At 37.4% G+C, this 13,496-nt stretch overlaps 1 protein-coding gene across 17 annotated transcripts in view; it reads right to left on the bottom strand.

Annotated features, from left to right (window-relative positions):
* Macf1 (microtubule actin crosslinking factor 1) overlaps positions 1-13,496 on the bottom strand; it is a 337,023-nt gene that overhangs the window by 137,018 nt on the left and 186,509 nt on the right. For all 17 annotated transcript variants that reach the window (XM_071617700.1, XM_071617705.1, XM_071617701.1 and 14 more), the window contains 9 exons: positions 12,663-12,801; positions 11,795-11,988; positions 10,164-10,326; positions 8,853-8,936; positions 5,939-6,046; positions 5,513-5,611; positions 3,458-3,610; positions 3,093-3,181; positions 199-334 (listed from right to left, as the gene is read on the bottom strand). In XM_071617700.1, coding sequence (XP_071473801.1) covers positions 199-334; positions 3,093-3,181; positions 3,458-3,610; positions 5,513-5,611; positions 5,939-6,046; positions 8,853-8,936; positions 10,164-10,326; positions 11,795-11,988; positions 12,663-12,801 — 1,165 coding nt within the window. The remainder of the gene's footprint in view (positions 1-198; positions 335-3,092; positions 3,182-3,457; positions 3,611-5,512; positions 5,612-5,938; positions 6,047-8,852; positions 8,937-10,163; positions 10,327-11,794; positions 11,989-12,662; positions 12,802-13,496) is intronic.

Here is a 13,496-nt window from a genome sequence, read left to right as displayed (position 1 = left end):
GGCGTTTTTGACTGACCTGACCAACACATCGTGGAACCCCAGTAAAGAAACATAAGACAAATGGCCGCTAAGGTGAGGTTAAGAATTATGTCACATTGGTCATGGAAAGCTAGTGATTGTGACTCTTGATGAGCAAAGCTCCTTTCATACCATTCAAAAGGGACCCTCCTAATATTTGGAGACAAAAACTAGAAATACCTTTTGTTCTGTCTGCTGTGCCAGCTGGCTCTGGAGCTGCTGAAGCTGGCTTGATGAACCATCACAAAGGTCGTGGTAAGCCTTATTCAGGGCATCCAGTCGCTCGGAGATCTGCTCCTTCTCTTTTTCTGAGAGTCTGGAAGACAAAGGATTAAAGGTCTTTTAAGAAAAAAAAAATTCTTCAAATTTTCCTTCACTGCTTTGCCTTGAATGTATTATCTGGCCAGTCTTCCATATTTATCGACAACTTTGCCATCTCATTCACACTTTTCTGTCTATCTCAAAGTAAGTCATGATTCTTGGCGATATTAGTTCTATGCCATCATATGCTTAGAGTCTTGTGACCTCTTCAACACAAATAAATGCCAGTCTATCTTAGTCCTGCCCACAACTGGCAAAATTGAACCCTGCCATCTTATGAAATTATTCCACTTCTGAAATCTTACATTTCAACAATGCACTATATGATTTTTACTACTTTTTTAACCTTTCAAAATGAGAACCAGACAGTCTCAGCAAGCAACTATTTTATATTTCTATCTTCTTATTTTATATTTCTTTACTTCTATATCTGTTCTCATTTTAGGAAATATTTTAAACTGATAGATTGCATAACAAACTCTCATCTACCTGTTACCCACCTATGTAGCTTTACTAAATTTTTACTATTTAACCATATCTGATTTAGATGTGTTTCTAAGAAATAAGATTACAGATATAATTAAAGTATGTTGTGTAGCTGTCACCAAGTCTATTCATTTCCTGGTCTCTTCAGAGATAATCATTTCTTGAATGTGTTGAATCCCACACCTTGTTTTTTCATTCTACATTATTTCTGAGAAGGAACTATATTGATTCATCTTAGAACTATCCTTCAACTCAGAGATTTCCCAAGCTTTCCTTGACTCTTCTATTTTCTCTTAATCAATCTATCAGTTTTCTCTATTATATTCAGCTTTTACTACTTTTTTGGAGTTCATACCCCATAGACCCATCTTCTTTATTAGTTTCTTATTTATAATCCTTGTACTGTCCACTTACTAATCTAATAAGACCCCAAACCCAGATCAATTAAATCACCACAACTCTCTGCTCCCATAGCTCTAAAGCTAAATATATCTGATGAAGAGGAAAAAAATCTCACAACTACATAGAGAGATCCTTTTGATTTCCCACCCCAAGTAGTCCTCAATACTTCCTGACAATATTTTTTTTAACAGAGAGAGAGAGAGAGAGAGAATTTTTTAATATTTATTTTTCAGTTATTGGCGGACACAACATCTTTGTTTGTATGTGGTGCTGAGGATCGAACCCGAGCCGCACGCATGCCAGGCGAGTGCGCTACTGCTTGAGCCACATCCCCAGCCCCTGACAATATTTTTGAATGTTTCTAACTGAACCCTCTTCCTTCTGCCTTGGCACTACCCTAGTTTCATCAAACCTCTCTTCCTATTTAAAAAAAAAAAAAGAATACACACACACACGCGCGCGCCATTACATCTCTCACTTTCTGGAATCACCCCTGACAAAATTACCTTATGCACACCCTTATTAATCTCCTATTCCTCCTACCTCAGAGGAAAAGCTGTATCTTCTCTTGATTAAGATTGTATTTTCATCCATTGATGAATTTCAACCTCTCCCACATCCTCTGGGACTAATCTCCTATTATCTCCTCTCTTGTGTCTGTGAGACTCAGTCTATGAGTAAAGTATCTCCTATCATCCAAGAAAACAAAACTTTCTTGATTGTATATTCCATTCCTATTATTTGTATTAATTCTTTCCTTTCATATGGCAAAGCTGTCAAAGAATAGTCTAAATTTACCATTCACCAACTTCCTCAACTCATTTGTTTCTCATCATACTAAATTGACATCATTCCCCAATTTTTCAACAGAATGGCTAAAAATTTCCAAATTGTCAAATTTAATAGGTAATTCTCAATCTTGATTTCTGATTGCTTCTTTTTCTCTTGTGCTCTGAGGTATAACTCATCAAGGTTTTCTTTTTCCTTCTCAAGGCTTCCTTTACAGGATGCAAAGCCCTGAAAGCCCTGATACCCCTTTTAGGATGACCTACCCTATGTTTCTATTACACTGACGACTGAAACCTCTGTCACTCTAGACTTCTGTCATTAATTCTCAACTTAAACATGCAGCTGGCCATTGGATTTCTTTGGTGCAACTACATAAGACAAGGACTGATGTGGTTAATACATCCTAATACATGTAGGTTTTTCACACTCACAGTGTCTAAAACTGAAGCAACCCTCTTCTCCTTCAACCCACTTCTTTTCCTATCTTGGTTACCAGCATTGTCATGGACCCTATGTCCTAAGTCAGAAGCCTAGGAGTTAGAGCTGACAATTTTCATGTGTCATCAAAACTGTAAATTCACCATCCTTAATATCTCTTGAATCTTTGTCTCCTCTCCAGTCTTTATCATTTCTTGCCCTCATAATCAAGACAGCTTCTTCTTCTTCTTTTTTTTTTTTTTTTAATACTTGTTTAGTTGTTAGTAGACCTTTATTTTGTTTATTTATTTGTGGTGCTAAGAATTGAACCCAGTGCCTCACACATGCCAGGCAAGTGCGCTACCATTGAGCCACGGCCACAGCCCACGACAGCTTCTTAACTAGCCTCTCATCTTCTCTTCTTGCACCATAACAATCTTTTCTTTACACAACTATTTTAGCAACTAAACAAACTGAAACATGTTTAACACCTCTCCCCACAAGTGACAAGGTAAAAGGCAAATTCCTCCTCTGAAGCCTCTTCACAATCTGGCTCCTGCCACTATGAATTCTCCAGCCTGAATTCTGTCCATGACCCCTACATCAGCCAGGTAGAGCAGATCCCCTAGATGTGTCACTGCCTCTCATTTAACACTCACTTATGACCATGCTTGGCCAAGAAGATCTGTGAAGTTTTAATGGCCTCAGAAACTTGTTCTTTCTTGGTTGTCAGCTCTTCTGCCAGGACCTAGATAGCAAAAATAGAGAAAATCTTCAAAATTACAGAATTAAAAAGTCAAACATTATTTGAAATAATTTTTAAAATCCTAGGAAAAAGATACAGCTTAGGTCAGGTAATATTACCAGAAATAAATTGAATTCTTACATTTCCTTAAGTCCTGGAAGTTAGTACTTCCTCAGGTAGCAATTGCTTCTGTAAAGCCCCATATATGACCTGTTATTCCTCTTATGCATTACTGCATATTATTCCACCTAGGCAAGGAGAGATGGACCTTCCACTCACCTGCTGTTCTAAAATTGCTTTTTCAATGTCTGTTGATTCTTTGGTGTGGGATGAGGTAATTTTTTCTTGTGTATTCCTTGCTAGGGTAGAAACCCAGCCCAAAAGGTCTTTAACCTTCTCCACATGTTCCTGTTTTTCCTCTTCTACCACTTTCTAGAAATAGAAATCAATACCATGGTCAATGTCTCCTGAGACTGGCAGATCTCAGATTTCTTAAAACAGGGAAGCTATTGTCTTTTACATAGAGCATCTTGCACATTTTCTTAATTCTAAGATTTATAGGTGAAGAAATTAAATCCCACAGAGATTATACAAGATAGGTATGGAAATAAAGGAAGCTTTTCTTATTTACATAGGGAAAGATAGTACAATCAATGTTTTTAACACCATTTCTACAAGTAGTTGAAAACTTGGAAAATTATTTTGCAAAGAACTAGATTTTTGTAATTACAAAAAGACTACGTACCTATTATAATAAATTCAACCAAATCTGAGATTAATAATATATATATACTTTCTGGTTTTTTGGTGGTACTGGGGATTTAATCAAAGGATACTTTACCACTGAGCTACATTCCCAGCCTTATTTATTTATTTACTTATTTTGGTGCCAGGGATTGAACTCAGGGGTACTCAACCACTGAGCCACATCCCCGGCTCTATTTTGCATTTTATTTAGAGATAGGGTCTCACTGAGTTGCTTAGTGCCTCGCTGTTGCTGAGGCTGGCTTTGAATTCACGATCCTCCTGCCTCAGCCTCCCAAAGCTGCTGGGATTACAGGCATCCACCACAATGCCCGGCCCTTTTTATTTTTTGTTTTGAGACAGGGTCTCACTAAGTTGCTGAGGATCTTATTAAATTGCTGAGGCTGGCCTCCAACTTATCATCCTCCTGCCTCAGTCTCTCAAGTCACTAGAATTATAGGCATGTGCTACTGTATATATACATATATATGCTATGTGTGTGTATATATATACATATATATACTCCTATTTCCTCAGAAGTTTGATACATATATTTCTAAACTTGTTTCTATGCCATATTGTATCTTTGCTATACAGTTGGTTTTTACTGAAATCAGTTATATATAGTGTAACAGAGTAAAATAAATATCTTTCTATGTCAATCATTTGTATCTATTTCATTATTTTTAAGTATCACAGCATTCTGTTGTATGAAATATAGATGTTCCCAATATATTCCTTTAACAAATTATACTTTATTAAAGCTATTTATTCATACTTTTTCATCATAAAGATATTTAGGGGGGGGGATGCTGGATACAATACAATCTGTCATCATTATTTACAAATTTTACATTTGTTTATTTGTCTATTCACTAAAATTCAATTGTAACTCTAAAATCATTACAGTACTTTCAGTGATTTCATGGTTATTCCCAATAATACACAGATGGCCAAGAAAAAACAAAGGCAAAACCTTGTCTTGCTTCAGCTGCTATACTGTAAACCAGTGTACTTTTTACAGCCTTTTTAGTGCCAAATTTTTCACTTTTTTTTGTTGTTGTTAGTGATTTCACTATTTAAAATGGCTATAAGATAGTGCTAAAGCACCTTCTAGTGCTCCTAAGCAAAAGAAGGCTCTTATATATCTTATTGAGAAAATAGGTTTTGGATAAGCTTTGTTCAGATGGAGAAAGAGTGCTACTGGCAATGAATTCAAAGTTAGTGAATCAACAATATGTATCAAATAAAGAATCTTTAAAAAATAAAGATTTTTAAAACATAGCTAAATATTGATCTATTGACAAAAATATGAACAGAGGCTAACATGAACCTAACCCTCTACTTCCCCTAGGAGCGATGGTTCAGCATTTGTTAATATGACTACTGCAAATAATGAAAATTGATTGTGCATGTGCTTTGAGTTTTGATTGACAGATAAGGCACAGCAATTTTTTTTTTTCAGTGTCAGAGATCAAACCTGGAGATTTTCATATATAAGGCTTGTCTATCACTGAGGTAAATCCTCAGCCTGAGGCATAGGATATTTAATTGCACTTTCAAGATTATTTAGGACCCAATTATTCTCACCTCCTCCTCTTCCAATCGTCGGAGTGCATCACTGATGTATTTTACATGCTGAGTTGTTAAGGTCACCAATGCTGTGTAGCGAGTCCTCAAGTCCATAAACTGCAGTTAAAAAGAACAATTTAAATAAATTATTTGCCTGAAAAGCAAATTTCTTTTTTTTCTTTTTTTTAATATTTATTTTTTAATTGGACACAATATCTTCATTTTATTTATTTATTTTTATGTGGTGCTGAGGATTGAACCCAGGGCCTTGCACATGCTAGAAAAGCACAGAAAAGCAAATTTCAATAGTTAAAAATAAGGTGAAGTTTTCTTTGAGTCACATGCTCAACAGAAAGGTGAATCCTAAATTAAACTTCAAGCCTTAAACAAATGCATGCTTTCTAATGGAAGAGAGTGGCATATTTCCTTGCCCCACCCATTTACCTCTTGTGTGATGGCATCTGAAGAGGAAAGCATGCGACGGCGTTTACCAGGAGATTTCTGCTGTGATTCCACAAAGGCCTTGTAAGTCATCAGTTGCAATTCATAGTCCTGAGAGAGAATATATTTCATTTCATTTACTTAGGGTTTTATAGCTCACACATACCATGCAATAGAATCACATCCTTTTATAGCTGAAAGATGTTTTGGTGATCATTCAGACCAGATGTTAGCAAACTTTTCCTATAAAGCGCCAGATAGAAAACACTGGGACCATACTATCTGACACAGCTCCTCAACTGCTACTGTTATATGAATGTAGCCATAGACTATGTAAATGAAAGAATGTGGCTATGTGACAATAAAATTCTACTTATGGACATTGCATGATATATTTTTATTCTTTTGATTTTTTTTCTCCCAACCATTTCTCATAGGCTACATAAAAACTGGTATGGAGGCTAGATTTAGCCCATGGCCATAGCTTGCCAAATCCTGAGTCTGTAATTTGTGATGACCAACCATTTCATCTCATTCATGAGGGACTTAAAGCCCAAGGAGGGGAGTGAATTTCTCTAATTAACTCAGTGCATTAGCAGCTGATCTGATTAGAGTCACTGTCTTCTAATCCCAAATCCACGCTTTTCTTGCTTCATCATGCTATTCTGATTCCTCTGCAGCCCTGGGAGTACTGCCCTAGTCCAGGCTGTCTTCATCTCTCACATGGATGGGGGCAGTACTCTACTTATTTATTTTTCCTCCTGCCACCAGAATACCTTTTCTAACACACAAAGATGACCACACTGTTCCTCTTATTAAAAGCTTTCAGTGACCTAGAGCAGAAGCTTTGCAAGCAACAACATGCATACAAAGCATACACGGACCTCATTAAAATGCAGAATCTGATTCAGTAGGTCTGAGAGTCTGTATTTTTGACAATCTCCCAGGTGATGCTGAGACTACTGACTCAAAGACAACATTTTGAACAAGAAAAGAAAAGAAAGCCAAAAGAGCTGAACAAGGCCTTTCACAGGTGATGACAACCTCCTTACTCATCTTCTATGGTCACTGTTCTTCACGTACCATGTTTTTTCTTTCTTCTTCCCCCTCCTCCCCCTAGTATTAGGTTTGAACCCCAGTGTACTTTTACCACTGAACTACATGTACAACGTTTTCTACCTATACTAGAATACTTGCTATTACCTCAGATAACTTCTCCCTTTGATGGAGTTTCTATGCCCAGAAAGTCCTGCTCCTCTTATCTACTTAGTAGAAAAATCTTAGATGGAAAAAAAATATGGAATGAGATCCTTAAGGAATCGATAAAATATAATAGTAGTAATGAGGGGCTGGGGTTGTGGATCAGCGGTAGAGCACTCGCCTAGCGCATACAAGGCCTTGGGTTCGATCCTCAGCACCACATTAAAAAAAAAAATAGTAGTAATGAATTAGTATTAATAATAAAAAGCAGTTGTTGCCATTTAATGAATGTACTTTGAGACCTTGTCCTATATACCGATTATCTCATTTAAACTTTATAATCACTCAGTGAGGTAGCTGTTGTTCTCATAAATAGAGCAACATAAAGTCTCAACTCTGGAAAATGGTGATGTCAGGATTTTAACTCAACTCTTTTTGATAACAAGTTTTCTCTTATTAACTAAAGGAATGTTGAACATCTCCTACATACCTACCAGTGCTTTGAGTGTAATACACACAGTGGAGAGTAAGTCAGGAAAAAAACCTTGTTCCCTTAGAACTTACAACCTAGTGAGAAGTCACATATAAACAAGTAAATATATAATAATCTTAAAAGTTTGTTTCTCTTTAATAATGATGTCAGAGAAACAGGGAGGGGCCAGATTAGGGCCTTACAAATTATATATAGTTTAGAATTTTATTATGAATATAATATGAAGATATTAGACAATTTTAAGAAGTGACATGACTTGATATATCATAATTCATCTATTCTAAGGTATATACCCCACCATTTTAGCTTCTCTAAAATTTGAATATAGCTAGGTGTGGTGGTACATGCCTGTAATCCCAGTGACTTGGGAGGCAGAGGTCCTAAACAACTTAGTGACAACCTATTTCAAAATTTGAAAATTAAATAAAAAGAGCTGGGGAGGCTGGGGATTTAGCTCAGTGGCAGAGTGCATGCCTATACACACAGGCCCTGAGTTTAGCCCTTAGCCCTGAAAAAAAAGGGGGGGGGGGTGTTGGGGATGTGGGCTCAGTGGTTAGGCACCCCAGGTTCAATCCCTAGTACTAAAAAAATAAAATTTGAATATATCTTACAAAAAATGGCATGTCATATAATTGGCAGCTTCTCTTTATTTTGGTATGTATAAAATTAGGGTATAATTTATAATTTATGGTGTCTGAGATTCAGTGACATGCAATATGTTCTAAAATGGTGAGTCCAACTTCTTGTGGGAAAACAGCTTGTGAAGGCAGGAGCAGAAGCAAGAGTTTGGCTCATAGTACTATAGTGTTCTAAGGAAGCATACACTTCCATGTGAATTAGGGAAAGACAGGATAAAATGAAAGGTAGTCAGATTCAGGACAAATTTGGAGGAAAAAAAACAATAAAGAACCCGTTCACAGACTGAGCATAAAGTTTAAAGAAAAGAAGAATTACGGGTGACTCTTGGGGTTTTTGCCTCAATAACTAGAAAAAATAGAGACACTATTTCTTGAGCTAGACAAGACAAGTGAGAAGCATTTTGAAGAAAAAACTCAAATACTGTTCGTGTGTCATAAGTTTAAGAGGCTTGTGGCCCTCTCGGAAGGGTAGTGTCAGTCTCTAGCAGGAGAACTCTGCTTAATTTGTATGAAAACAGAACGTAGAGTGACGATGCAGATTTTCCTGGAGATTACTTATGTTCCTTTTAGGATGTGGCACAATTACCTTTACTATAGTGGAGTACTGCTGGGAAAATTTTTGACATTGGTCCAGTTTTATCTGATTTCTCTCAATTTCTGCAAACAGATCCTAGGAAGCAAAATAACACATTATCACTATCATTATCATCATTGGATCAGCTGAACATTTACTATGTTCTAAGGCGGTAGTTTTCAAAACTGAATTATATCAGAATCATTAATAGGGTAGTTAAAACACAGATTACTGGGTCTCACCCCCAAAGTTTCAAATTCAGTAAGTCTGGAGTTAGAACCTGTATTTCTAACATATTCCCAGGTGATGCTGATGCTGCTGGTTTAGAGTTCATACTTTGAGAACCACTGTTCTTAGTATTTTACATATATCACTTCATTTAATCTTAACCAGAACTTTATAAAGTAGGTTAAATTAATAATGAACTACATCCATTTTATGGATAAAAAAGTAGAGTACTGGGGCTGGGGATGTGGCTCAAGCAGTAGCGTGCTCGCCTGGCATGCGTGTGGCCCGGGTTCGATCCTCAGCACCACATACAAACAAAAATGTTGTGTCTGCCGAAAACTAAAAAAAAAATATATATATATTAAAATTCTCTCTCTCTCTCTTAAAAAAAAAAAAAAAAAAAAAAAAGAAGAGGAGGAAGAAGAAGAAGAAGAATTAGAGTACTGAGAGGTGACTAATTTTCCTAGGTAACAGGTTGATGAGCCAGGAGTGAAGTCCAGGCAAAGTAACTCTAGACCTTTTCCTTTTAACCATATTGCAAAACAAAACACCAAAAAACAAAACAACCAAAAAATTCTTTCTTTTTTTTTTTTTAGAGAGAGAGAGAGAGAATTCTCAATATTTATTTTTTAGTTTTCGGCGGACACAACATCTTTGTTTGTATGTGGTGCTGAGGATTGAACCTGGGCCGCATGCATGCCAGGCGAGCACGCTACCGCTTGAGCCACATCCCCAGCCCCCCAAAAAATTCTTTAAATGAAATAATTTTCTTCCAATCACAAGTCTCCTAGGGTGTTTTCAAACACCCCTCCCCCAGTAAAATAAAATGTAATATCAAGAAGCAGAATGGAATTATTCAATCTGTCCACCTAATGATTTCAACATACAGCCATAGAAATTTAGGACTGAAGGTACCAAACAGGTTCTGGTGGCCTAAAACCAGTACCTTGAGACCATCTGTTTGAACCTCTCTCTAAGAAGAGAGGTATAAGAATGCCTTTCCCTTTGAGGGAGACTTTAATTGCTAGAAAATCATCTTCTGTTATAATGTGCTAACTTTTCACCCTGCAGCTTCCATGCTATGACCACACTCACCGTTTGCTGGCTGAGCTGTTCCGACAGTACTCTGCTATCTTCTGCCTGACCTGGCTTCATCATTTCCTGCTGGGCAGTAGTTTCCTCGATCCATTTGATGAGAGTTCCATGGCAGGCTCTGTAATCTCCTAGAACTTCCTGGATACTTTCTAGTTCAGATTGGCTGGAGGAACAAAGGGAAACTTCTATCACACACCTTAATATAAACGACAATACAGTACATAAGGCAATTCCCTTCTTTGCTCAGGCCGATAGTTGGATGCAACTTCCTTTATGGGAATAAATGATTCAAGGCTGTATGATACCTATGCATGTACCCAGTGACTTAAAGGTGAGTGACTTAAAGAAAACCTATTTTTTCCTACTTGCCCTTGTGATCTGGCATCACAAGATAAACAATGTCAAATTTTTTACCTAGATTGCAAGAAAGTTAATAACTGGACATATATTTATATACCTCAGGACATAGTGCCTGCAACAATACCATGGCTATTAAAAAAAAAGAATACCACAGCTATGATTTATGAATCATTATAATTTTCTGGGGCAGAAAGTGGAGAGAAATGAAAATAGTAGTCACTATTCACTTCTGTTAATCTAATCAGCCTTGGGATAGATACTAATTTGAGTAGAGAGAATCAATCCAAACATGCTGGAATTGCTAAACTCCTCTCCCCACATATTCCCCTACTCAGCTGTTATGGTTTAGATGTGGTGTCCCCTGAAAATTCCTATGCAAGACAACACAAGAAGGTTCAGAAAAGAAATGGGTTACAAGAGCCTTAACACAATCAGTGAATTAATCCTGAAAGAGATTAACTAAGTGGTAACTGAAGTGGTAGAGTGTGGCTGGAGGAGGTAGGAATTGGGGTGGGGTTTTTGGTTATATATTTGTATCTGGCAAATGGAGACCTCTCTCTCTGCTTTCTGATCACCATGTGAGCTGGCTCCCTCCGCCACACTCTCCTGCCATGATGTTCAGCCTTGCCTAGAGCCCTGAAGAATGGAGCCAGCATTCTATGGACTGAGACCTCTGAAACCATGAGTCCTCAAATAAACTTTTCCTCCTTTAAAATTGTTCTGGTCAGATTTTTTAGTCACAGCAGCAAAAAACCTGACTAAAACACCAGCTTAGCCTCAGACTGACAGTATTCTGACTTAATTAGTTATCTGATAACAGAAATAAAAACTACTCAATTGGCAACTGTGATGGAAGCAAGAAATTCTGCAAAGCTCCATCCACTATGAAAAATGGCTCATATTTGCATTCAAAGATAACAAAACAAGATCCAGGACCTAAGTTCTGCCCTTCAGAAAAGATCAGTGTATGACCTTTTAAGTTTATACTATAAAAAGTTCTATTTAATGTCTTAAGAAGATATAAAATATGGAGCATAAAAGAGGCACTGCTAATAGCATCATTACTGCTAAGCCAAAAGCAAGCCTCAAGTCTGCCTTGGGGTTGATGGGCCCCATTTTCTGTCACTTACCTTGTTTAGAACTCATGTTTTTAAATTTCTGCCCCTCCCTACCAATTCCTGCCTGTAAAAATGAATGTACAGCTATAACTCTATTTCTGTTTAAGCTCTAGTCCCTGTCCTAATAGAAGAAAAAGGTGGGCTGCCACTCACCGGGTCTCCAACTGAGCAATGACACGGTGCCAACGCTCCTGCAATTGGGAGCCTTTTTCCTGATAGCGCTCCAAATCCAGGTTTCGCTCTGGTGTCAGACGACTCAGCTGCTCTGCCACTCCCTTGGCCTTGGTGATTTCCTCATCCAAGACTGAGAATACCGAATTCTTGTCCTTCACATCATTAAGCCAGTGCTATTAAAATATATGCACAGAAACAGGCTAGATATTTCCCATGTAAAACAAAAAAAGATTCAGACAAAGTAGGAAACAAGGACACTGTCTACAGTGGACTCAAGAGTAAATGTGTCACTCAGAAACTAGACCCAAGAGGGTTGTGCCAGAAATGCCTACACAGGTCATGGTCTTAGCTTTCCCAGGGAGGCCAGTCACAAGTATACCATATGAAGAAAATGCAAAGAACTTTTGTTTGAAGCCTGTCTTTACTATTTAAAAGCTATGAAAGCAAGATAAGTCATTTAGCCAATCTATATCTTGGTTTTCTCATCTGTATATAGAGATAAAAATCCTTCCCAGAGTGGCTTGTGAGAACCAAATGAGGTAACAGTTAAGTGCTTTACAAACTTACATCATAACCATTGGTTGTATTCAATTAAATCTTTATCTTATTGGGAGAAAAAGGGAAAAAAATAAGTTGAAAGGCACAGTCTTTCCTCTATTCTTTCTAGCTAGACATATTTTTTAGTCCTTTCTTTTCTAAATACCTTGTAAAATATATTAAATGTGATATTCTGCCTAGTTCAAATACAAACTTAAATCAGTGTCATGCCATCCAAAATTGTATTTTGCTGCTAACACAAAGCAATGGATATGTTAAATCAGCCTCCTAAGAAACCAGAGTAACTAACCCGTAATGTAGACCGATGGGACTCCAGAGCTACGAGATCTGCTGGCACTGCTTCTTCTTGACTCAGCTTGATTTCATAACCTTTGACCAAGAGTTCAGCATCCTGTATGCTACGCACTATAACATCAATTGTCTTTAATCTGTGGTAGGAAAAAAAATCACTTTCCTTTACCAGCCCATGAATTTTAAGACCTGGATTATATACCTAAAGGGTTATACACAGGTTCACAAAATATAACTTCACAAATCAATTTCACCATTATTAGAGGTTTTTTTGCAAAAACAAGGAACTATGGTAAAATGCCAGGTTAAGCCAATTCAAAATAAAGTTCTCAGTGACACTGGGACATGGACACATGTGGAAGACTCATGGAGAGAAGACTTGAGGCCAGAAACCCACTTGACATCAAAGTGTCTAAGATCTGTCACTCCTAAAAGTAACAGGTAGGAATGGAATATTAGGGGAAAAACTTCCACACAATATCTCGTTTAGCTAAAAGGGTTTTTAAAAAATTGTTTAGTCTTGGGTTTGGGAAGTGGCTCAAGCGGTAACGTGCTCTACTGGCATGCGCGGGGTGCTGGGTTCGATCCTCAGCACCACATAAAAATAAAGATGTTGTGTCCACCGAAAACTGAAAAATAAATATTAAAAATTTATCTCTCTCTCTCTCTCTCTCTTCTCTATCTTAAAAAAAAAAAATTGTTTAGTCTTTCTCCCCCTCCCCCCCTCCTCTGTCTTTGTGTGTGTGTGTGTGTGTGTGTGGTGTTGGGGATTGAACCCAGGGCCTTGTGCATGTAAGACAAGCACTCTACCAACTGAGCTACAACCCCAGCC

The sequence above is a fragment of the Marmota flaviventris genome, chromosome 10 (assembly GCF_047511675.1).
Source record: "Marmota flaviventris isolate mMarFla1 chromosome 10, mMarFla1.hap1, whole genome shotgun sequence".
Lineage (NCBI taxonomy): Eukaryota > Metazoa > Chordata > Mammalia > Rodentia > Sciuridae > Marmota > Marmota flaviventris.
The sequence above is the reverse complement of the archived record's forward strand: the minus strand, read 5'-3'. Positions and strand labels throughout refer to the sequence as shown.